This window comes from Triticum urartu, chromosome 6 (assembly GCF_003073215.2).
Source record: "Triticum urartu cultivar G1812 chromosome 6, Tu2.1, whole genome shotgun sequence".
NCBI lineage: Eukaryota > Viridiplantae > Streptophyta > Magnoliopsida > Poales > Poaceae > Triticum > Triticum urartu.
The window spans coordinates 161354227-161379027 of NC_053027.1; the positions used below are offsets into that span (position 1 = coordinate 161354227).

The 24801-nt window shown below is 48.0% G+C and overlaps 1 protein-coding gene across 1 annotated transcript; it reads left to right on the forward strand.

Moving 5' to 3' along the window:
- Window positions 1-21221: 21221 nt before the first annotated feature.
- Window positions 21222-24754, forward strand: LOC125517581 (lipoxygenase 2.3, chloroplastic). Its single transcript, XM_048682788.1, has 6 exons — window positions 21222-21723; window positions 21850-22115; window positions 22222-22459; window positions 22547-22876; window positions 22970-23055; window positions 23165-24754. The coding sequence occupies exons 1-6, from the start codon at window positions 21372-21374 to the stop codon at window positions 24596-24598; spliced, it is 2706 nt and encodes a 901-aa protein (XP_048538745.1). The 5' UTR covers window positions 21222-21371; the 3' UTR covers window positions 24599-24754.
- Window positions 24755-24801: the final 47 nt, after the last annotated feature.

Genomic DNA, 24801 nt, shown 5'->3' on the forward strand with positions numbered 1-24801 from the left:
GTTGAAAGATGATGGTAGCAATTACACGGACTGGGTCCGTAACTTGAGGATTATCCTCATTGCTGCACAGAAGAATTACATCCTGGAAGCACCGCTGGGTGCCAGGCCTGCTGCTGGAGCAACACCAGATGTTATGAACGTCTGGCAGAGCAAAGCTGATGACTACTCGATAGTTCAGTGTGCCATGCTTTACGGCTTAGAATCGGGACTTCAACGACGTTTTGAACGTCATGGAGCATATGAGATGTTCCAGGAGTTGAAGTTAATATTTCAAGCAAATGCCCGGATTGAGAGATATGAAGTCTCCAATAAGTTCTATAGCTGCAAGATGGAGGAGAACAGTTCTGTCAGTGAGCATATACTCAAAATGTCTGGGTATAATAATCACTTGATTCAATTGGGAGTTAATCTTCCGGATGATTGCGTCATTGACAGAATTCTCCAATCACTACCACCAAGCTACAAGAGCTTCGTGATGAACTATAATATGCAAGGGATGAACAAGACTATTCCCGAGCTCTTCGCAATGCTGAAAGCTGCGGAGGTAGAAATCAAGAAGGAGCATCAAGTGTTGATGGTTAACAAGACCACTAGTTTCAAGAAAAAGGGCAAAGGGAAGAAGAAGGGGAACTTCAAAAAGAACGGCAAGCAAGTTGCTGCTCAAGAGAAGAAACCCAAGTCTGGACCTAAGCCTGAAACTGAGTGCTTCTACTGCAAGCAGACTGGTCACTGGAAGCGGAACTGCCCCAAGTATTTGGCGGATAAGAAGGATGGCAAGGTGAACAAAGGTATATGTGATATACATGTTATTGATGTGTACCTTACTAGAGCTCGCAGTAGCACCTGGGTATTTGATACTGGTTCTGTTGCTAATATTTGCAACTCGAAACAGGGACTACGGAATAAGCGGGCACTGGCAAAGGACGAGGTGACGATGCGCGTGGGAAACGGTTCCAAAGTCGATGTGATCGCGGTCGGCACGCTACCTCTACATCTACCTTCGGGATTAATATTAGACCTAAATAATTGTTATTTGGTGCCAGCGTTGAGCATGAACATTATATCTGGATCTTGTTTAATGCGAGACGGTTATTCATTTAAATCAGAGAATAATGGTTTTTCTATTTATATGAGTAATATCTTTTATGGTCATGCACCCTTGAAGAGTGGTCTATTTTTATTGAATCTCGATAGTAGTATTACACATATTCATAATGTTGAAACCAAAAGATGCAGAGTTGATAATGAAAGTGCAACTTATTTGTGGCACTGTCGTTTAGGTCATATCGGTGTAAAGCGCATGAAGAAACTCCATACTGATGGACTTTTGGAACCACTTGATTATGAATCACTTGGTACTTGCGAACCGTGCCTCATGGGCAAGATGACTAAAACACCGTTCTCCGGTACTATGGAGAGAGCAACAGATTTGTTGGAAATCATACATACCGATGTATGTGGTCCGATGAATATTGAGGCTCGTGGCGGATATCGTTATTTTCTCACCTTCACAGATGATTTGAGAAGATATGGATATATCTACTTAATGAAACATAAGTCTGAAACATTTGAAAAGTTCAAAGAATTTCAGAGTGAAGTTGAAAATCATCGTAACAAGAAAATAAAGTTTATACGATCTGATCGTGGAGGAGAATATTTGAGTTACGAGTTTGGTGTACATTTGAAAAACTGTGGAATAGTTTCGCAACTCACGCCACCCGGAACACCACAGCGTAATGGTGTGTCCGAACGTCGTAATCGTACTTTACTAGATATGGTGCGATCTATGATGTCTCTTACTGATTTACCGCTATCGTTTTGGGGTTATGCTCTAGAGACGGCTGCATTAACGTTAAATAGGGCACCATCAAAATCCGTTGAGACGACGCCTTATGAACTGTGGTTTGGCAAGAAACCAAAGTTGTCGTTTCTGAAAGTTTGGGGCTGCGATGCTTATGTGAAAAAACTTCAACCTGATAAGCTCGAACCCAAATCGGAGAAATGTGTCTTCATAGGATATCCAAAGGAAACTATTGGATACACCTTCTATCACAGATCCGAAGGCAAGACCTTTGTTGCTAAATTCGGAAACTTTCTTGAGAAGGAGTTTCTCTCGAAAGAAGTGAGTGGGAGAAAAGTAGAAATTGACGAGGTAACTGTACCTGCTCCCTTACTGGAAAGTAGTTCATCACAGAAAACTGTTTCAGTGACACCTACACTAGCTAGTGAGGAAGCCAATGATAATGATCATGAAACTTCAGATCAAGATACTACTGAACCTCGTAGATCAACCAGAGTAAGATCCGCGCCAGAGTGGTACGGTAATCCTGTTCTGGAAGTCATGCTACTAGATCATGATGAACCTACGAACTATGAAGAAGCGATGGTGAGCCCAGATTCCGCAAAGTGGCTTGAAGCCATGAAATCTGAGATGGGATCCATGTATGAGAACAAAGTATGGACTTTGGTTGACTTGCCCGTTGATCGGCAAGCAATTGAGAATAAATGGATCTTTAAGAAGAAGACTGACGATGATGGTAATGTTACTATCTACAAAGCTCGACTTGTCGCAAAAGGTTTTCGGCAAGTTCAAGGGATTGACTACGATGAGACCTTCTCACCCGTAGCGATGCTTAAGTCCGTCCGAATCATGTTAGCGATTGCCGCATTTTATGATTATGAAATTTGGCAAATGGATGTCAAAACTGCATTCCTGAATGGATTTCTGGAAGAAGAGTTGTATATGATGCAACCGGAAGGTTTTGTCGATCCAAAGGGAGCTAACAAAGTGTGCAAGCTCCAGCGATCCATTTATGGACTGGTGCAAGCCTCTCGGAGTTGGAATAAACGCTTTGATAGTGTGATCAAAGCATTTGGTTTTATACAGACTTTCGGAGAAGCCTGTATTTACAAGAAAGTGAGTGGGAGCTCTGTAGCATTTCTGATATTATATGTGGATGACATATTGCTGATTGGAAATGATATAGAATTTCTGGATAGCATAAAGGGATACTTGAATAAAAGTTTTTCAATGAAAGACCTCGGTGAAGCTGTTTACATATTAGGCATTAAGATCTATAGAGATAGATCAAGACGCTTAATTGGACTTTCACAAAGCACATACCTTGACAAACTTTTGAAGAAGTTCAAAATGGATCAAGCAAAGAAAGGGTTCTTGCCTGTGTTACAAGGTGTGAAGTTGAGTAAGACTCAGTTGGTGCAGTTCTAAACAAAGCGTCGTAGAGGGATCTACGTGTGAAGCGGAGTACATAGCTGCTTCGGAAGCGGCGAACGAAGGAGTCTGGATGAAGGAGTTCATATCCGATCTAGGTGTCATACCTAGTGCATCGGGTCCAATGAAAATCTTTTGTGATAATACTGGTGCAATTGCCTTGGCAAAGGAATCCAGATTTCACAAAAGGACCAAACACATCAAGAGACGCTTCAATTCCATCCGGGATCTAGTCCAGGTGGGAGACATAGAGATTTGCAAGATACATACGGATCTGAATGTTGCAGACCCGTTGACTAAGCCTCTTCCACGAGCAAAACATGATCAGCACCAAGGCTCCATGGGTGTTAGTATCATTACAGTGTAATCTAGATTATTGACTCTAGTGCAAGTGGGAGACTGAAGGAAATATGCCCTAGAGGCAATAATAAAGTTATTATTTATTTCCTTATAATCATGATAAATGTTTATTATTCATGCTAGAATTGTATTAACCGGAAACATAATACATGTGTGAATACATAGACAAACAAATTGTCACTAGTATGCCTCTACTTGACTAGCTCGTCAATTAAAGATGGTTATGTTTCCTAACCATGAACAATGAGTTGTTATTTGATTAACGAGGTCACATCATTAGTTGAATGATCTGATTGACATGACCCATTCCATTAGCTTAGCACCAGATCGTTTAGTATGTTGCTACTGCTTTCTTCATGACTTATACATGTTCCTATGACTATGAGATTATGCAACTCCCATTTGCCGGAGGAACACTTTGGGTGCTACCAAACGTCACAACGTAACTGAGTGATTATAAAGGAGCATTACAGGTGTCTCCAAAGGTAGATGTTGGGTTGGCGTATTTCGAGATTAGGATTTGTCACTCTGATTGTCGGAGAGGTATCTCTGGGCCCTCTCGGTAATACACATCACATAAGCCTTGCAAGCATTTCAACTAATATGGTAGTTGTGAGATGATGTATTACGGAACGAGTAAAGAGACTTGCCGGTAACGAGATTGAACTAGGTATTGGATACCGACGATCAAATCTCGGGCAAGTAACATACCGATGACAAAGGGAACAACGTATGTTGTTATGCGGTCTGACCGATAAAGATCTTCGTAGAATATGTAGGAGCCAATATGGGCATCCAGCTATTGGTTATTGACCGGAGACGTGTCTCGGTCATGTCTACATTGTTCTCGAACCCGTAGGGTCCGCACGCTTAAGGTTACGATGATAGTTACATTATGAGTTTATGCATTTTGATGTACCGAAGGTTGTTCGGAGTCCCGGATGTGATCACGGACATGACGAGGAGTCTCGAAATGGTCGAGATGTAAAGATTGATATATTGGAAGCCTATATTTGGATATCGAAAGTGTTCCGGGTGAAATCAGGATTTTACCGGAATACCGGGAGGGTTACCGGAACCCCCCGGGAGCTAAATGGGCCATAGTGGGCCTTAGTGGAAAAGAGAAGGGGCTGCCCTAGATGGGCTGCGCGCCTCCCCCCCTCCCCTAGTCCTATTAGGACTAGGAGAGGTGGCCGGCCCCCTCCTCCTCTTTTCCCCTCCGAGGAATCCTAGTTGGACTAGGATTGGAGGGGGAATCCTACTCCCAGAGGGAGTAGGACTCTCCTGCGCCTCCCTCTATGGCCGGCCAGCCTTCCCCCCTCTACTCCTTTATATACGGAGGCAGGGGACACCTCTAGACACAAGTTGATCCACGTGATCTATTCCTTAGCCGTGTGCGGTGCCCCCTGCCACCATATACCTCGATAATACTGTAGCGGAGTTTAGGCGAAGCCCTGCTGCTGTAGTTCATCAAGATCGTCACCACGCCGTCGTGCTGACGGAACTCTTCCCCGACACTTTGCTGGATCGGAGTCCGGGGATCGTCATCGAGCTGAACGTGTGCTCGAACTCGGAGGTGCCGTAGTTTCGGTGCTTGATCGGTTGGATCGTGAAGACGTACGACTACTTCCTCTACGTCGTGTCATCGCTTCCGCAGTCGGTCTGCATTGGGTACATAGACAGCACTCTCCCTCTCGTTGCTATGCATCACATGATCTTGCGTGTGCGTAGGAAATTTTTTGAAATTACTACAAAACCCAACAATTGTGGCACCACGCCCAATGGAGCAGATGGTCACACCAATGAGGAAGCTCGGATTGAACCGCAGGGCCGACTGCCTATAGAAGGTTGCGCTGGCAGTGGGGACTCGCAGGCTACTGATGTGCTTCGTGGGGCCGCGGGCAGTGATGGAGACGGGATCACTTGTGCTGTTTCGGCTGAGGATCCACCGCTGTTGCTGTGTGGGGGGCCTAGCCACAGGGTCCCCACACCGGTCTCTACTGCATCGGATCCTGCGGGTGGTGGCATTTCGGTGGGAGTGGTGGGTTCTGCCGTGGGGCCCCTGGATGGGTCAGTAAGGCAGACCGTGCCGGAACTAGGGCCACCAATGATTGCTGAGATTGTGCGCCCAGCTGGAGATCCCTGGGATTGCGGACAAGTGGCGAGCATGGAGGAGGGCACTGGAGTTCGGGATGTTTCGCACGTTCAGTTGGCCATGCAAAGGGAGTTTCAGGCATGCACGAGCGGTATGAAACCCCAGGAGGCAGCAGCGTTCGGGAAGCTTCGGTGGTTTTGCAACGCGCTTGTGCGTAAGCTAGCACCCCCACTCCTATTGGAGGTTCAATTCACGTTGAGGCCAGAGGCTGAGCCTTTCACCCCGCGGCGTACGACGAGGGGCTCCAAGCGCGCTCCGGCGAGCAAACCGTCCAACGCAACCCAGGCGGAGAATGTGCTTATGAGAGCACTTGGTATTGTGCCGGAGGATTTGGTGGGAAATGAGGATAACATCGCGGAGCTGGCTGAGATCTTCGACTCGCCGTTAAAGGAGCAGCACATTAAGGTCATTGCTGCCCTTTTTGGAAAGGGTCATTAAGAGTGAGCTCATCAAACTCACCGAGTCTCATGCTCAACTTAAAGCTTCATATTCAAAAGAGCTTGCCAAGTTGTCTTCTCCTCTTGTTGCTTGTGCTACTAACTCTATCTCTTGTGAAGCATCCATATTAAAGGAGAATGTTGAGCTAAGGGCTCAACTTGAGTTGCTATCTAGCAACTATGGGATGTTGGAAGAAAATTATGTAAAGCTCACAAGCTCTCATGATGATCTTCTAGTATCCCATAATGTGCTAAAGATAGCTCATGAGGCCATGCTTGCTAAGGTAACATCTAGTGAGCCTCATGTGGATACTAGCACTACTTTCGGTCAAAATGCTATATTGTCTTGTGCTAGTCCTCACAATTCATTCGCATAACATTGGTACATCTTGTGATGAATTGCTTTCCTTGCCTTGTTGCTCTAATGATGAAGCTTATACTTCCTTTAGTACTTGTGTTGATACTAACCATGTAGAGGAAATCAAAGAGCTCAAGGACCAAGTCACTTATTTGAAGAAAGACTTGGAAAAGAGTCATGAAGGGAAATTTACTCTCAACAACATCTTGAGCGTGCAAAAATCTCCCAATGACAAAGGTGGACTTGGATTCAACTCCAACAAGAAGAAGAAGTCCAAGGTGAACAAAAAGAAGGGCCAAGAACAAGTCAAGAATTCGGCCAAGATTGCTTGCTTCAAGTGCAAAGTAGAAGGGCATCATGTTAGATCTTGCCCATTGAAGAAGAAGCCCATTAGTGACAAGCAACAAGGGAAGCGGCCACAAGTTCACTCTCATTCTCAACCTCAAGTTGAAGAAAGGCCTCTTCCCAAGAAAACTCAAGCAAATGCTTCTCAAGTTGAGAAATCAAGTGAGAAGAAAGTAAAGAGTAGACGTTGCTACCTATGTCGTGAAAAAGGTCACGTCGCTTCTTCATGCACAAATGGTACCTTATCCAACCCTATTCTAATTGATGATATCTATTCTCTTGGGAAGGATAAAGTTGGCAATGTGTTTGCCAAATTTGTTGGTGCTCAAAGTGGTGTCAAGAAAAGAACCATTTGGGTAGCCAAGCCTATTGTGACTAACCTCTTAGGACCCAACTTGGTTGGGGACCAACAAGCTCAAAATTGATCAATAGGTGATATTGGAGGTCATTGGAGACTTGGCTACATTATGAAGAATTAAGGGGACTTCATCATTCTTATTGTCTCAAGACAAGTCAATTGAATTATCAAGTTTATATCTTATATCCAATGTGCCTCCTTGCGGTAACTTGTACTTAAATTGCTTACATTGAAAGTTACTTGCCCCCTTGCATGTTGTGGTTTTGTACCTTGCATGTGCTTGTATATGTTGTGCTTCCAATTTGCTTATCTTGAGAAATCAAGTATGTGTATGTTGGTTTGCACATCATGTACGTGTGTGTTGTGTGTTGAGCCTTTTGCATCTTGTTTATTTCTTAGTAGGCTATTGTGAGAGATTAATGGAATATCCCATTATGGGGGAGTGATGTGCTTTGTGCACCTCACAATCCTATAAATGTGTGTACATGAGTAATACCATCTAGTATTGATATTTCAAGATTATCTATTCACTATGTGGTATGTCTTCTCATGAGAAATTCAAATTCTAAATAGTCCATTAATGATCTCTTGTTGGATCCTTTAATTGCCTCTTGTCTATCTTTAATTGGTATCACATTATGGGGGAGTAATATGCTATGTGTATATTACTAGCCTAGAAAATGTGTACATTTGAGATATTGTCACCTAGAGTTGATATTGTTAATTATCTTGTTCCTAGGTGGCATGTTAGCTCTACAAGTTGCAATTTGCTTTTTGTTTGGTGTGAAGATGATGTCGGATATCCTTGCTATCTACCACCGGGAATTATTTCCAAATACTTCTTGTATTTTGACAATTGGTACTCACTTGTGTGGTAGATATTATTGATCATCTTTACATTGGCCTTTGCTTTATCTCTTGCCTAGGATTGTGTCAACTCCCATTGTATTCCATACCATTTGTGGATCTTGTTATTTCCTTGAGCTTGTCTAGTGTTTGTATAGATATAGTGAAAGTGGTGATCCCATCTTGTGCTTTTTGTTTTCAAATGCAAATTCTCCATATTGCACAATGCTTGGGGGAGCTATCCTATTTTTCTTAGAACACTCACCTTGTGATCCTTTTCAAGTGTGTGTTGGTGGAATGCAAATCGTTTCTTTTGGTACTTGTGCCATCATGAAACTTTTTAGAGCACTTGGTTTGTTTGGAACCATTCTCTCTTTTGGGAGTTTGACATCTTTCTTTTTGTGTATCAATGGATATCTCATTCCTTGATGTATCGTTTAATGATATCCTCCAAGTGATGATTTATTCATTTGGTATCCTTTTCTTCGCTTGGTATTTCTTTGTCTTTTGGTCTCGGTTCTTGAAAGTCTTGAGCATGCATATTAACTTCGTGTAGTATCTTTGGCATGCTTTCTTTCTTTGACCCAATATATAGGGGGAACTCCACCAAGTCTCAAATTGGACGAGATGTGCATGAAATTCATTTTCATATCTATTTGCACATATTTATGTGGAGTTTGTCTTATGTGTTGTTGGTTCTCCAACTCTTTGGTCCCAATGAGTTTGGGTACCATTTTGTTTGTGTTGTTGTTCTAGGAACAAGTGGAGATGCATTGGATGCTCGGCTCACTCACAAGGAAGGAGTTGTCACCATGTGCTTATTGGAGTCAAGCTAGGATGATCAATGAAGTACTTTCTACCTTCAATTGGTATCTAGTACATCCTTCCAATGTTATCTCGGTAACAAGTATCTTCATATACTTCATGCACACATTTCTTGCATCAACCTTGTGTAGGTTGCATCTTAGCATGATTTTCATTCCATCTTGTGATACTTGTTTCCTTTCTCAAAGCATCTCAACGATGATCTCATGTTGCTAGTTGCGATGTCTTTGATGGTTGTGTAGTAGGAATTCATTTATATACAATAAGACCTTTTCTAGCCATGAGCTATGCTTCCAAGCAAATATCTTATTGGTATATGTATGACCTCCCTTTGGATATCTTGTTCCTCGTGTTGTAACTATTTCGGGTGTACATCCTTCTTTGTAGATATATATCATCATGATTTCGTCTACCTAGAATCTTATACACTTGAGAGAAGTTGCATATCTAGTTGATATCCTTTCTTTCACGGCCACCTTGTCTTTCTTATGTTATTTCTTTGGTGGCTCCGTGAAAGCTTTTGCCTTGAGTGCGTGTCTTCTATCGTTGCATCTTGATGCACTCTTGTGTGTGGTGAAGATTATTTTCCTCATGCTTATCTTTACGAGGCTTTGGTATCCCTCGTCTTGATGAGGCTTTCATCTTCTATCTTAACCATGGGTTGTCACAAGCATAGGTTCTTAATATGCTTATTAGTAAGCTTGTGAACCCATTTGCTAGTTGTGTGTGGGAATGATAGGCCTTGCACCGTGTGCCTCGTTCTTTCAAGACTTTATTGATGCCTAATGCTCATCCATACATTAGTCTTCTCAAGTGCATTGCCTTGACTCACACACATCATTTTGGTTGAGCCCTTTCTTAAGTTGCCTCTTTTACTTGTTGCTCAACCATGTGTTTGTTGCAAGTACTAGGCTTAGATTCCTATATGCTCACTTGCACTTGTTGTAAGTTTCTATTGATTTTGGGGGAGCTATGATCCTATTTTGTGCACTTTGTATCCAAATACAAATATTCTTATGTGTGCACAAATCATGGGGAGCTTCTCTAGTTTCTTTAGAACACTCCTTTGCTCATTTCATAATATCCTTTATTCATGTGGCTCGTAGGATCTTTGGTCTAGTTGGTTCAATTGATATCCGTTGATTGCTTGCTTCAATTGGTACCTTTTGATTGCTTGATTGCTTGTGTCTCTCTTTGTTATGTCCTTGTGGCATATCATTCCTTTAGCAATCTTGGTGCCTCAATATAATTGGTCTTCCTCCAAGTATTTATCGTTGGATATGTGTATTGCATTCCTCTCTCTTGTTGAGAAATACAAAACTTCTGGAGGAACTCAATCTATATTGGCCTTCTAAGCTTTTCGCCCATTTTAGCAATCGATGCCAATGGGGGAGAAGTTTCAGAGAGTTTTGTGGAGGTTTCGGAGAGTTTTGTGGAGAAGTCTTTAGAGTTTTCTCCTTGCTTTGGTTTTGTTCCTAAGCATTTGCATCTCATACGCATGCATTATTGGTTGTTGCATTGCATGGTGATGCATAATTCCTTGTATTAAACTCTCTTGAAAGTGATTGTCATCAATTACCAAAATGGGGGAGATTGAAAGAACATGCGGTGCCCCCATGTTTGGTTTTGGTAATTGATGACAATCTCTATGGACTAATGGTTTCCTTGAGTTATATTTCAAGGTTTTGTCCATAGGCTTTTCTTGGAGTGCATGTGTTGATTTCAAGGAGAGTTTGTGTCGACCAAGGTGTTATTCAAGGAATTATCCAAAGATTGGTCATGTGAGAGTTGAGCTTATTGCAAGCATGTCTTGAAGAAGAAGATTGTGTGATCATTCATGTCTACCTTCAAGACATCATTCAAATGAAGAGAATTGGAAAGGTTCAAGGTTGATCAAGACTAAGTCAAGAGTGAATCAAGTTGATCAACTCACAAAGCACAGAAGATGTACCGAGAGGGATCAAGTGATCCCATGGTATGGTAAGAATTGTCAATTATGCTTTGTGTACTAACCCATGGTCTTCGTGAGAGTTCTTTGTGGGGTTAGGTTGCGGTGCGCAAGTTCAAGTGGAGCATCACGAAGAGATCAAATGCTTGAAGCTTGCCGTCCTTTGTGGTGATAATGGACTTGTGAAGATGTGCGGAAGAGTGGCTCACCCATAGTGGAGTATGGGGGAGCAATCAACTAGTCTTCATCGAGTCAACACAATCAAGAAAGGTGGTCCAACTTGAGGGAGTCAAGATTGTCATCATCTAGCTCAAGTGGACCATGTGCAAGGCAAAGGTTTGTCCTTGATAGGTTTTCTATTTTACCGGTCTCATGATGGTAGTTGGGAGACCGGGTTATAGGATCGATTGCCGTACTATCAAGGGGGGCTCTCGATGAGTAGCTTGATCGTATCGTTCGTAGAGAGCTCAAACCATTGCATCCTTGCATCATCTTTCTTGGTTCTTGTTTGGTTCTCTTTGAGAGTCTTAGAGCTTATGGTCATCTTGATGACAAGCTCGAGTTCATCGAAAACGGAGTTCACATGCATCTTCTATGATGTTTTCGATGTTGGAGATTTTGCCGGTTCTTCTCGGTTGGAGGTTTCACTTCTCTATTTGTTGGCATACCTCCCCTGACTCTTCTTACTATATCCAGTCGCAGTTTTGATGCTACTCGTCGTCTTATTTCCAACAAGCTTGAGTTTGCTCAATTCGGAGCTCATATGCAGAAGTTATGGCAGTTCTGGTTTTCTTGAGAGTGGTTTTTGTCTGGTCCCAGCGGTAGTACCGCGTGCCCCAGCGGTAGTATCGCTTGGAGCTCTCAGCCATTGTACCGCTGCTTCCGGGCGGTGGTACCGCCAACTTGCTCAGCAAAGTCTTGGGCGGTTGTTCCGGCCAGGCACCGCCCAAGTACCGGTCAGGCCTCTGTTTTGATGCGGTACTCGGGCGGTGGTGGCCCGGTTGGTCCGGTCGTACCGGTACCACCGGTGTCCGGAGCGGTTCTACCTCTCAGGACTTAGCCGCCCGAGCGCTCAAGGCCATGCGGTTGCACCGGCCCGGTACCGCTCGACTACCGCACTCAGGGGTGACTCCCTTCTGTTCCTATGCGGTGGTTGAGCGGTGGCTGGGCGGTTGGTCCGGTTGTTCTTCTCAACCGGTGCTACCGCCTGGTCGCCCGGTTGTACCGCCTGGTAGGGTTCTGCACGTATACTGTGAGTCCCGGTTGTACCGGGACCAGGAGCGGTAGTACCGCTCGTGTGCGGGCTGAGCACATAACGGTTGGATTTTCCCCCTCCTATAAAAGGGGGTCTTCTTCCCCATTGACCCTAACCCTTTGAGCTCGTGTTCTTCCCCCTTTGTTGACCTTCTTTGAGCTTGCTAACTATCAATCCCTCGATGGATTCTTGCTAGTTTTTGAGGGAAGAGAGAGAGGAGATCTAGATCCACATTTCCACCAATCACTTTCTCCTCTATGTGAGGGGAACCCCTTGGATCTAGATCTTGGAGTTCTTGGTGTTCTCCTTCTTGTTCTTCCTCTCATTTTCCTCCCTAGCATTAGTTGCTCCGGTGGGATTTGAGAGAGAAGGACTTGGGCACTCCGTGTGCCCTTGCCATTGCATTTGGTGCATCGGTTTGAGTTCTCCACGGTGATACGTGGAAGTGAAGTTTGATAAGCTTATTACTCTTGGGTGTTTGGGCACCCTAGAGCTTGTTCCTCTTGGGTGCCTTGGCGCCCTAGATGGTTGGTGTTGTTCGGAGCTCAATCATTGTGGTGTAAAGCTCCGGGCAAGCGTCGGGGTCTCCAATTAGGTTGTGGAGATCGCCCCGAGCAATTTGACGGGTACCGGTGACCGCCCCCAAGGGTTGCCAAAGTGTACGGGTTCGGTGACCGCCCCCAAGGGTTGCCATTTGTACGGGTTCGGTGACCGCCCTCAAGGGTCCCTTAGTGGAATCACGGCATCTTGCATTGTGCGAGGGCGTGAGGAGATTACGGTGGCCCTAGTGGCTTCTTGGGGAGCATTGTGCCTCCACACCGCTCCAAACGGAGATTAGCATCCGCAAGGGTGTGAACTTCGGGATACATCGTCGTCTCCGCATGCCTCGGTTATCTCTTACCCGAGCTCTTTACTTATGCACTTTACTTTGTGATAGCCGTATTGTTTCTTGTCATATATCTTGCTATCGCATAGTTGCTTATCTTGCTTAGCATAAGTTGTTGGTGCACATAGGTGAGCCTAGTTGTTTTAGGTTTTGTGCTTGACAAATTAACCGCTAGGTTTATTCCGCATTTGTTCAAGCCTAAATCGTAATTATTTTAAAGCGCCTATTCACCCCCCCCCCTCTAGGCGACATCCATGATCTTTCAACGAGCGGCAAAGACAATTACATCCTCAGACGAATGAGTCAATTGAATCTGCCTGGCTGCACAATCAAGCTGAGCCTTGTGCTTAGAAAGCCAATCCATTCCGAGAATAAGATCAATATCCGAGTTTCCAAGAACCATTGGGGAAGAAAGAAACTTGTAGTCGCCCAAGGTGATAGTAACATCTGGCACCTCCAGACTTGCACTCAAACGTTTGCCAGGAGAAACGATATCCATTTGTTTACCCAAATGAGACGAAACGAACTCATGCTTGGTAAAAAAATGGCTTTGACATGAAACAATGCGATGCACCAATGTCAAAAGAACTCTTGCGGGAATATCGTTAACAGGAAGGTTACCCATAATGACATCTGACGAATCCTCTACCTGAGCTGCGTTCATCAAGTTGACCTTGGCGTGCTTGGGGTTATGCTTGACCACAGCTGTACTTGCCGATCTGACAGGAGGAGGAGGAAGACGCCTCTGGTTGAGACACTTCTGTTGGCACTTGTTGCACGTGACCTCTGAAAGCGGACGGTGGTACGGAGCACTCGATCTTGGAGCTTGAGACGAAGTCTTGTTCTGAAAGCCAGGGTTGGGTGGGTGGGAAGATCCACTGCCACCTTTGCTCTTCTGCTGATACGGCTGACGGAACGGAGGAGGAGGAAGCCAATACTTCTGTTGCTTGGCCACTTGAGTAGAGGAAGAAGGAGTAGCATCCCTGACTCGCTTCTTGAAAGCATCACACCTCAGTTGAGCGGCCTCTTGCTTCAGTGCCATGTTGTAGAACTCATCGTACCTCAAGGGCTCAAAGAGAACAAGAGCTAGCTGGATTTCTTCTCTGAGACCACCCCTGAACTGGTATATCATGCTCTTCTCATCAGGGACGTCCTGCTTAGCAAAGCGGACGAGCTTCTGAAACAACTTGTTGTAGTCATAGACAGACAAAGAGCCTTGCTTCAGGTTGCGGAATTCCTCACGCTTGCTTTCAACCACGCTTTGAGGGATATGGTGAGCTCTGAAATCTTGACGGAATTCATCCCAGGTAATTACACGTCCACCTCTGGAATCCTTGTACTGCTGGAACCATTCTGCAGCTTGATCTTTGAGTTGGAAGGAAGCGAACTTGACGAAGTCCTCAGACCTGACGTTACTGCACTCGAAATGCTTGCACAGATCCACAAGCCAATCGTCAGCATCGGTTGCCTCAACACAATTGCTGAAAGTCTTTGGCCCGTTAGCAAGGAACTGGTTGAGTGTAGCAAAGTGATTCTGATTGTTGCCTTGGTTCCCTTGGTTGCCTTGATTGCGCTCTTGGAGAATTTGCATGATCAACTGTGTGTTTGCATTGGTTGCGGCCATCACAGCTTGCCATGCCTCCGGAGGAGGTGGAGGTGGTGGCGGATCAGGATTCGGAGTCGTGCGCGTTGGAGGAGCCATCCTGAAGAGGTTGACATCCATTAGCACATTGATAGACAAATATTGAAGCTGAATCCAACGGAATGAAAATTGCAACATATAGTTTTCACATTCGAACAAAATGAACGAATGCATTCCTCTTGAAATGGTCACATATCCATAAATTGAGAAGTCACTTAGAATTAAGGTAGAGAAATAAATCAACAAGGTACGGATCAAGAACGAATACTCGGTAAGAAATCCCAATCTCAAACCAACTATCCGTGGAAGAAGAACTAGAGCTACTAGAATTCCCACCTATGAAACTCCCGAACCTTTCTGGTTATGCAATCAGGTGTTGGGGATACAGGGGAAGCATAATATCTCACCCAAATCTAGCAAATCCTACATCCAGCTGTATCCATCCTTCAACACATAACCAAGAAAAACTTCGGAAACCATCTACCTCAACCTTCGAAAAGCATCCGTTATACAAGTTATGGCGATACTCCCGAACTCCCGCCCCAGTACTGGGTGGCGTCGAGGTTATCTCACCAACGAACTGCATAAAAGAGATTTTCGATGTCGGCGTACTAAACTCAGGTATTCCAGAACTGCAACAATAAAATTATGACGACAACACCTCAGAGCTCAACTCCCCGGGACACTTCCACAAAACCCCTGACAGGAGGCACCAAGACAATGTTCTCGTCATAAAACCATCGGAACGATTCCAAGATACCCGCGTGATCCTAAAAAAAATTAGTGAAATTTGAGAAGAGAAAAGTCAAAACTCTACATCAGGATGCCTTACCAGAGCGATGAGGAGACTGGGAAGTAAAAAGAATTCCTAAACTCTCCGATATATAATTCCTAAATGACTTAAAACATTTTTTCTAGACACAACTCGGCTGCTAAAAACGAACAAGCAATGGGGCTCCTAAGGTCGGGGAAGGCTCTGATACCAACTTGTAACACCCTCGATGCGACTATATCTCCCACGTGTCGAGGCACGACTTAGAGGCATAATCGCATTGAAGGCATATGTCGCAAGTTAGGCAATCTTCACAACATCCCATGTAATATAGATCATAAAAGGGGAGATAACATAGTTGGCTTACACTCGCCACGTCAATCAAGTACATAAACAACATTACATCATTCAAACACTCATGGCCCGACTACGGCGCCAAAATAAAAGATAACCCAACATGCGACACGGTACCTCGGTTAACCGTTGGAGCATCAAACAAAGTCCAAATGGTACGAAACTTGACAGGCGGTCTACCGGTAGTGAACCAAGGCCGCTTGGCAAGTCTCGGTATAATCCGGAAATGTTTAATCCCCACACACGAAAGAAAGGTAGAAATGACCACCGGAGGAGAACGAAGCGCCGGAATGCAAAACGGACAACGGGGAAAATGCTCGAATGCATGAGATGAACACGTATGCAAATGCAATGCACATGATGACATGATATGAGATGCATGACAACGACAACAACACACGGAGACAAAAACCCGAACCCGAGAAAATAAAATAACTTAACGCCGGAAACGGCAAGAGTTGGAGTACAAATTGGGTAAGTTACATCCAGGGTGTTACACCCTCTCCTCCAATATTTCTGATCATGCCCCCCTACATCTCACCACATCGGCTCCGTTCTGTTCCAAGAAAAGATTCCGCTTCGAGATGTACTGGACGAGACTAGAAGGCTTCGAGGAAGCAGTTAGGGAGGCTTGGGTGTGCGAAGATAGTATCGTTGACCCCTATAAGAGGCTGGACTCCCTCCTTCGTAACACCGCGGCAGCTTTACAAGCTTGGGGGCAAAGTAAGACAAGGCACATCAAGACCCAGATGGCGGTGGCCAATTATATTATTTTGAGGATGGATCGTGCTATGGAAGAGAGGGTGCTCACGACCGAGGAACGATGGCTTAGGAGAACTCTCAAGCATGTGTTGTTAGGACTGTCCTCCTTGCAACGCACCATTGATCGGCAGCGATCGAGGCTACGCTGGATCCGAGAAGGAGACGCCAACACCAAGCTCTTTCAAGCGGTGGCCAATGGTCGAAGATCTAAGAACTTTATCCCTCACATTAGGCATAACAACGAGCTGATTACAGACCAACAAAGGAAGGAGGAGGTGTTTACGGAAGCTTTCCAACAACTACTGGGCTGCGCTTCCACTAGAGAGGCCGACCTAAATCTGGATTTCCTAGAGCTTGACAGACATGACCTGTCCGAACTGGACGAAATCTTTACGGAGGAGGAAGTGTGGGAGACTATAAAGGAGCTGCCACCTGACCGTGCGCCCGGGCCTGATGGGTTTATTGCGGCCTTTTATTAGAGGGCGTGGCCCATTATCAAGAATGACCTGATGGCAGTGTTCATGAAGCTTTACGTGGAGGATGGAAGGGGTTTTGGCAAGTTGAATCGTGCTCATATTGTCCTCATCCCGAAAAACCTGATGCAGAGGTCGTGGGAGACTTTCGCCCTATCAGCTTGACCCACAGTGTGGGAAAATTATTTGCGAAGATGCTGGCAAACCGAGTTAGGCGCAGGATGTCTAAGACCGTGGCTGTTAACTAATCTGCCTTCATAAGGGGCCGACACCTGCATGACAATTTCCTCCTGGTCCGGCAAGTTGCGAGGAAACTACATGCGCGCAAGGAAGCTATAGTTTTCTGAAACTTGACATTTCTAAAGCTTTCGACTCGATCGCTTGGCCTTTCCTCTTTGAGGTGATGAGGATGAAAGGATTTGGATCGAAATGGCTGGCCTGGATCTCCATCTTGCTAAGGACGGCATCTACTAAAGTGATTGTCAACGGGATCCCGGGTAAAAGCTTTCAGCATTTGAAAGGGCTACGGCAAGGAGACCCGGTCTCCCCCTACTCTTTGTCATTGCCATGGACGTCCTTTCTAAGATCATGACAAAAGCTGCTGAGCTGGGTGTGTCTAGCAGGTTAGCTAGGGTCTCTGCTACCCAGTTGATCTCGATTTATGCGGATGATGTGGCGATGTTTGTCAAGCCCTCTAAGGTGGATCTGAGATTTGTTAAAGATGCTCTCAAGATGTTCGGTGACGCGTCGGGCCTTCGAGTGAACTATCTTAAGTCTTCTGCGGTAATGATCCATGGGGATGCTGCTGACAGGGATAGGGTGGCGGCTTTGCTCCAATGCAATCTGGGAACTTTTCCTTGCAAGTATCTAGGGTTGCAGCTTGCAATTCACCAGCTCAGCCGTGCGGACTGGCAACCTATGGTCGATCAAGCGAAGCGATGCGCCCCGGCCTGGCAACGTGGGCTGCTCCAGAGATCGGGCTGTCTTGTACTCGTGAAGTCAGTAGTGGCAGCTAAACCCATTCACCATTTCATGATTGCTGATGCACCAGCCTGGGTGTTGGAGGATATCGACAAATGGATGCGGGCGTTTTCTTGGGCTGGGAAAGACAAGGTGAACGGTGGGCACTGCTTGGTGGCCCGGAACACGATCTGTAGACCCACGTTCCTTGGGGGTTTGGGAGTCAGAAACCTGGAGCTGCAGGGGATCGCTCTTAGAGTCAGATGGAAGTGGCTGAAACGGACGGATCCGCAAAGACCATGGCAAGGTTTAGCCATGACTGAGGACAGAGAAGCCCGTGATGTGTTTGACAACCTAGTCAAGATCGAGGTTGGAGAGGGCACCAAGGTGTTGTTTTGGAGAGACAGATGGATTCACGGTTTTGCGGCCGCGGACATTGCTCCTCTTATCCATGCCATGGTGGCCACTCGCACAAGGAACAGGCGCACTGTCAGCGAGGGCTTGGACAGTGGCAAATGGTTGCAGGATGTCACTGGTGATCTCACATTCGTGGGACATATGCAGCTTCTCCATCTCAACTTGGCTATTAGCACGATCGAGCGTGATCCGAACAGTCCGGACCGTTTCTCTTGGCCGGCAGACCCCTCGGGAAGTTACTCGGCAAGATCCACATATCATCGCCTTTGCCTCGGAATCCAGAGGGTGCCTTTCGCTTCTTACATCTGGAAGAGCTGGGCACTTCTTAAGTGCAAGATCTTTGCTTGGCTGGCCGTTCAGCACCACATTTGGACCTCGGACCGTCGTGCTAAGCATGGGCTTCAGGATAGTCCCTCAGCTTGCTACACGTGCCTGCAGGATAAGGACAACGCTGAGCACATTTTGATCCAGTGTGTGTACGCTAGGGAGGTTTGGCATGAGGGTCTCCAAGCCCTTAACCTGCCGATCACAAGGCCGACTGAGAACGACAATCTGCTGGATTGGTGGTTGGTAGCAAAAAAAGGAAGTGTAAAGGGTAACAGACGGGCTTTTGACACAGTTGTGATTGTGGTGGCTTGGGCCCTATGGAAGTAAAGGAATGCTCGGGTCTTCAATAGAAGAAGCCAACAGAGATCCCCGATTGAATTGGTAGACACGATTCTCCGCGAGCTGCATGAGTGGATTGAGGCCGGAGTTGGAGGTGATAGGTTGTCTCGCTTAGAGTAGGCTTAGGATTTTAGGTGTGGGTTGTTTCGGGTGTTGCCTGAGTATGGATGGGTGCATCCATTCGTAAGGCATCTCTTGTAAATCATATTCCCTCTTCTATAAAATTATGATACGTTTTTGACGTACTCTCAAAAAAATAAAAAAAATCAATCCTATGTTTTTCTTATTCCCATATTTTTACAATTCTGCGAATCAAAGAGGCCCTCAACACTGGCAACGGAACAAACAACTTTTATATCAGTGACATGTGCGACCAAAAACTCTGCTGTTGCGTAATAGCGAGGCAACTTTTATATCAGTGACATGTGCGACCAAAAACTCTGCTGTTGCGCAATAGCGAGGGAACGGCATGCGCGGTACAGGTCCTACGCGAGAGTAGCACGTACGTACGTGATTTTTCGGGCACCTGGCAGGACACAGGTTAGGGATCACGCATGGCCAGTAGCGATCATCAGTTCACCACCAGCACCAGGCGAGAGAAGTCAGCAGAAGCAGACGGGCATTGCTCTAGGCTCTAGGCTCTAGCATAGGTATCTACCGACCAGCTGTGCTGTGCCTGGATAGAAGTCCCTAAATAGCATGTCATGTTTCCCACAAAAATTGGCATGCCCCGTACGTGTGGCTGTCGTCATGTGTGCTCTCTTTAAAATAGTTTATTTACTATATTTTTGAGCGGAAAATAGTTTATTTACTAAAAAAACGCTCATATAAACACCTGCATATAAGTTCTGTAATGGGCCGAGCCTAGGCTTTTTTTTAGTGGCCGGCCGGGCCTAGGCTGGTGGCCGGTGTAATCTGCCCGTTCCCCCGGTTGACGATGGGCCAGGCTGGTGGCAGAGTGAGAGCCAGGTGACGTTGGGCCCATTTCTGAAAGAAAAAAAAGTGACGTTGAGCCGGCGTCCCATGGTCGTCAAGTCACTGTCACGTGCACTGGCACATCCCATCAACAAAAATGTGCGACTGCGTTCACTGCCTCAAAGAAGGGGAATCGGTGTGCGATTGCGTGCGCGCTGGACCTGGGGTACCTATCTGAGATGCGTGGCGCACATAAAAGAAGAACGAATAACGGCGAAGCATGAGACCCTAAGAAAGGCCGCGAGGCATGAGGGGATGTGTGTTTGTGCAAACTTCTTGCCCGGATCGACCACGTACACGTCCGGGAGGGGGAACATGCCAAATGTGCAGTCACATGCACCGGGAAGTGACAAGCCCTGGGTCACCTTCTCCCTCTTGGTCTCCTACCCTAGTGATGTATACCTCGCGCGTGACCCCACTACCCTACATCCTACTGATGTATACATCGTGTCGCTGCCGGGTGTGGTGGAACGTGCTTCAAGCTTTCAATGATGCCCTCCTGCCCGTTCAACAAATTTTATGTGGTTTTCTCGAGCCCTTGTCGGTCGACTAGCCAACTTTCTACCACGTAAGAAAAACTTTCCAGCGACGCTTATTTTGAGATGGAGGGAGTATATATTCTTTAGGCTGCTGGAGCTGCCTACACAAAGATCAAATGTGGCGTACCCTCAAACTTTTCGTAGGAGAAAATATCTGATGCACCAGTCTCAATCATCATATTCAGGAATTCAATAAATTCTAAAAAGAAACAAAGAGCATGCAAACAATGAGTAACGACAATGGAAAGTATTCAAAGTCTAACTGAAAGCACAATTGTGAAACAAAAATGATATCGATGGAATTTACAACCAAATCTAGATTAGCTTACTATTCAACACGCGATTCGTCTCTTCTTTTTTCACAAGCTATATTTGAAGTTCTGAACTTTTACAGTGGTTCAATTCTTTCCAGCACTTTTTTGTAAACTTCTAGACAAGTGCACCAAGGTCCGGTGCACGCCATATACCATAGGGCGTTATGTACACACCCTCTTCAAAGTTCAAATGGACTTTTTATTTCCAAGAAAAATAATTTGGTTAGATAGCCGGGTATGCAGCCAATCATCATGTTGCACGGCCCATCACGACTGACACACATACGCACGAGAAACACATCGCCGTGGAGCACCGCATCCAACAATATAAACTGGCACACATACTACCACGGACGCAGAGCACTTGCGAGAGCCGAGAGAGGGGCCTGCCCTCCTAGCTAGCTGACTGGCTAATCAGCAAAAGAACAGAAGGTAGAGGTCGAACCAGCTCGATCCATCGGCAGCAGCTAGCTAGCCCTGCCCGCGCCAGCCATGATCCATCTGAAGCAGCCGCTGGTGCTCTCCGCGCAGAGCAGCAATGTTGCCTCGCCGCCGCTCTTCGCCACGGCGGCGGCCGCGAGCGGCCAGCAGAGGCGGGCGTCCGGCGCCGGGAGGAGCGGCTCCGCGCGCCGGCTCACGGCGCGCAGGATAAGCTGCGCGTCGACCGAGGAGGCCGTCGGCGTCTCGACGTCCGTGACGACCAAGGAGAGGTCGCTGACGGTGACGGCCGTCGTGACCGCGCAGGCGCCGACCTCCGTGTACGTCGCCCGGGGCCTCGACGACATCCAGGACCTCTTCGGCAAGACGCTGCTGCTCGAGCTCGTCAGCTCCGAGCTTGACCCCAGTGAGCCTCTCTATCTTTTCTCGCTACAACGATGGCATGCACCATGCAGGACAGGAGAGAGCATGCATGCTACAGCGTTTGATTTGAATTTTTCACATGGCTGAGAAAAGTTGTTCTGCTGCGTAGAGACGGGAAGGGAGAGGGAGGGAGTGAAGGGGTTCGCGCACATGACGCTCAAGGAGGGGACGTACGAGGCCAAGATGTCGGTGCCGGCGTCGTTCGGGCCGGTGGGCGCGGTGCTGGTGGAGAACGAGCACCATAGGGAGATGTTCATCAAGGACATCAAGCTCATCACCGGCGGCGACGAGAGCACCGCCATCACCTTCGACGTCGCCTCCTGGGTGCACTCCAAGTTCGACGACCCCGAGCCGCGCGCCTTCTTCACCGTCAAGGTAGGCAATTAGCCAACAGCAGCTAGCCATGAGCCCACGCTCTCTCCGTGCTCGCATGGAACTGTGGGACTAACTAACCATGGCGTGCGTGCGTATGTTGTTGCAGTCATACCTGCCGTCGCAGACGCCGCCGGGAATCGAGGCGCTGAGGAAGAAGGAGCTGGAGAAGCTGCGCGGCGACGGGCACAGCGAGCGCAAGTTCCACGAGCGCGTCTACGACTACGACACGTACAACGACCTCGGCGACCCGGACAAGAACATCGACCACCAACGCCCCGTGCTGGGCACCAAGGAGCACCCCTACCCTCGCCGGTGCCGCACCGGCCGGCCCAAGACCCTCTACGGTACGTACGCACACCGACCTTGCTACCTGGCGGTTAGCAAAATAATCTTGTTCAAAATTCTAACGGTTGCCGGTGGTTGTGCTATAGACCCGGAGACGGAGAAGAGGAGCTCGCCGGTGTACGTGCCGCGCGACGAGCAGTTCTCGGACGTCAAGGGGCGGACGTTCAGCGCGACGACGCTGCGGTCGGGGCTGCACGCCATCCTGCCGGCGCTGGCGCCGCTGCTCAACAACTCGCAGTGTTTCTCGCACTTCCCGGCCATCGACGCCCTCTACAGCGACGGCATTCCGCTCCCCGTCGACGGGCACGGCGGCGCCTCCTTCAACGTCATCAACGACGTCATTCCCCGTGTCGTCCAGATGATCGAGGACACCACCGAGCACGTCCTCCGCTTCGAGGTCCCCGAGATGCTTGAGAGTGAGCGCCGCCGTCCATGCCTGATCCGCCAGAGCACGATCGAGCAACTAATTACTGAGACCACATACGTGACGTGACTTTGCGCTTCTGCAGGGGACCGATTTTCGTGGTTCAGAGACGAGGAGTTCGCGAGGCAGACGCTCGCCGGGCTCAACCCTATCTGCATCCGCCGCCTCACGGTAATTAATCAACCATTTTTTATTTTTCACAGCCTTTGATCAAGTTGCTTTTAATAAGTTCACTTAGTTAATTAACGAGAGTGCATGCATGCATGCATCCATGGTGCAGGAATTCCCCATCGTGAGCAAGCTGGACCCGGCGGTGTACGGGCCGGCGGAGTCGGCGCTGACCAAGGAGGTCCTGGAGAAGATGATGAACGGCCGCATGACGGTGGAGGAGGCGGTGGAGAAGAAGCGGCTGTTCCTGCTGGACTACCACGACGTGTTCCTGCCGTACGTGCACAGGGTGCGCGAGCTGCCGGACACGACGCTGTACGGCTCCCGCACCGTCTTCTTCCTGAGCGAGGAGGGCACGCTGATGCCGCTGGCCATCGAGCTGACGCGGCCGCAGTCGCCGACCAGGCCGCAGTGGAAGCGCGCCTTCACGCACGGCCCCGACGCCACCGAGTCGTGGCTGTGGAAGCTGGCCAAGGCGCACGTGCTGACCCACGACACCGGCTACCACCAGCTGGTCAGCCACTGGCTGCGCACGCACGCCTGCGTCGAGCCCTACATCATCGCCACCAACCGGCAGCTCAGCCGGATGCACCCGGTGCACCGCCTGCTGCACCCGCACTTCCGCTACACCATGGAGATCAACGCGCTGGCCCGGGAGGCGCTCATCAACGCCGACGGCATCATCGAGGAGGCCTTCTGGCCGGGGAGGTACTCCATCGAGCTCAGCTCCGTCGCCTACGGCGCGGCCTGGCAGTTCGACACGGAGGCGCTGCCGGAGGACCTCGTCAGCCGGGGGCTCGCCGAGCGCAGGGACGACGGCGAGCTCGAGCTCGCCATCAAGGACTACCCGTACGCCGACGACGGGCTGCTCATCTGGGGCTCCATCAAGGAGTGGGCGTCCGACTACGTGGACTTCTACTACAAGTCGGACGAGGACGTGGCCGGCGACGAGGAGCTGCGGGCGTGGTGGGAGGAGGTGCGCACCAAGGGGCACGCGGACAAGAAGGACGAGCCGTGGTGGCCCGTGTGCGACTCCAAGGAGAACCTCGTCCAGATCCTCACCATCATCATGTGGGTCACGTCCGGCCACCACGCCGCCGTCAACTTCGGGCAGTACCATTACGCCGGGTACTTCCCCAACCGTCCGACGGTGGTGCGGAGGAACATCCCGGTGGAGGAGAGCCGGGACGACGAGATGAAGAAGTTCATGGCAAGGCCAGAGGAGGTGCTGCTGCAGAGCCTCCCCTCGCAGATGCAAGCCATCAAGGTGATGGCGACGCTGGACATCCTCTCCTCACACTCCCCCGACGAGGAATACATGGGAGAGTACGCCGAGCCGGCGTGGCTGGCAGAGCCCATGGTGAAGGCGGCGTTCGAGAAGTTCAGCGGCAGGCTCAAGGAGGCGGAGGGCACCATCGACCAGCGAAACAACAACCCGGAGAACAAGAACAGGTGCGGCGCCGGCATCGTGCCGTACGAGCTGCTCAAGCCGTTCTCAGAACCAGGGGTCACTGGGAGGGGCATCCCCATCAGCATCTCCATCTGATAGGGTCCCCAGGATAAGAGATCATTGCATGTAGGATTATTTAGGAATAAGATGTACACCATGTACGCACCCAGCAGCGATTGCTCCCGTCCCGTGCATGACGGGGGGCGGGAGAGGCATCTACTAGCAGTACTAATAAGGTTATTTGAATTGTGACCTCGTCGAATCCTAATTAGGTAATTCTCAACCAAAAAAATCCTAAT

What these genes read in the sequence shown, in the direction of transcription:
- LOC125517581 (XM_048682788.1), top strand. Translation starts at nt 21,372, where the DNA reads ATGATCCATCTGAAGCAGCCGCTGGTGCTCTCCGCGCAGAGCAGCAAT. An exon ending in GCGCCTTCTTCACCGTCAAG is followed by an intron (nt 22,116 to 22,221) that starts GTAGGCAATTAG and finishes ATGTTGTTGCAG; the next exon opens with TCATACCTGCCGTCGCAGAC. An exon ending in GGTCCCCGAGATGCTTGAGA is followed by an intron (nt 22,877 to 22,969) that starts GTGAGCGCCGCC and finishes GCGCTTCTGCAG; the next exon opens with GGGACCGATTTTCGTGGTTC.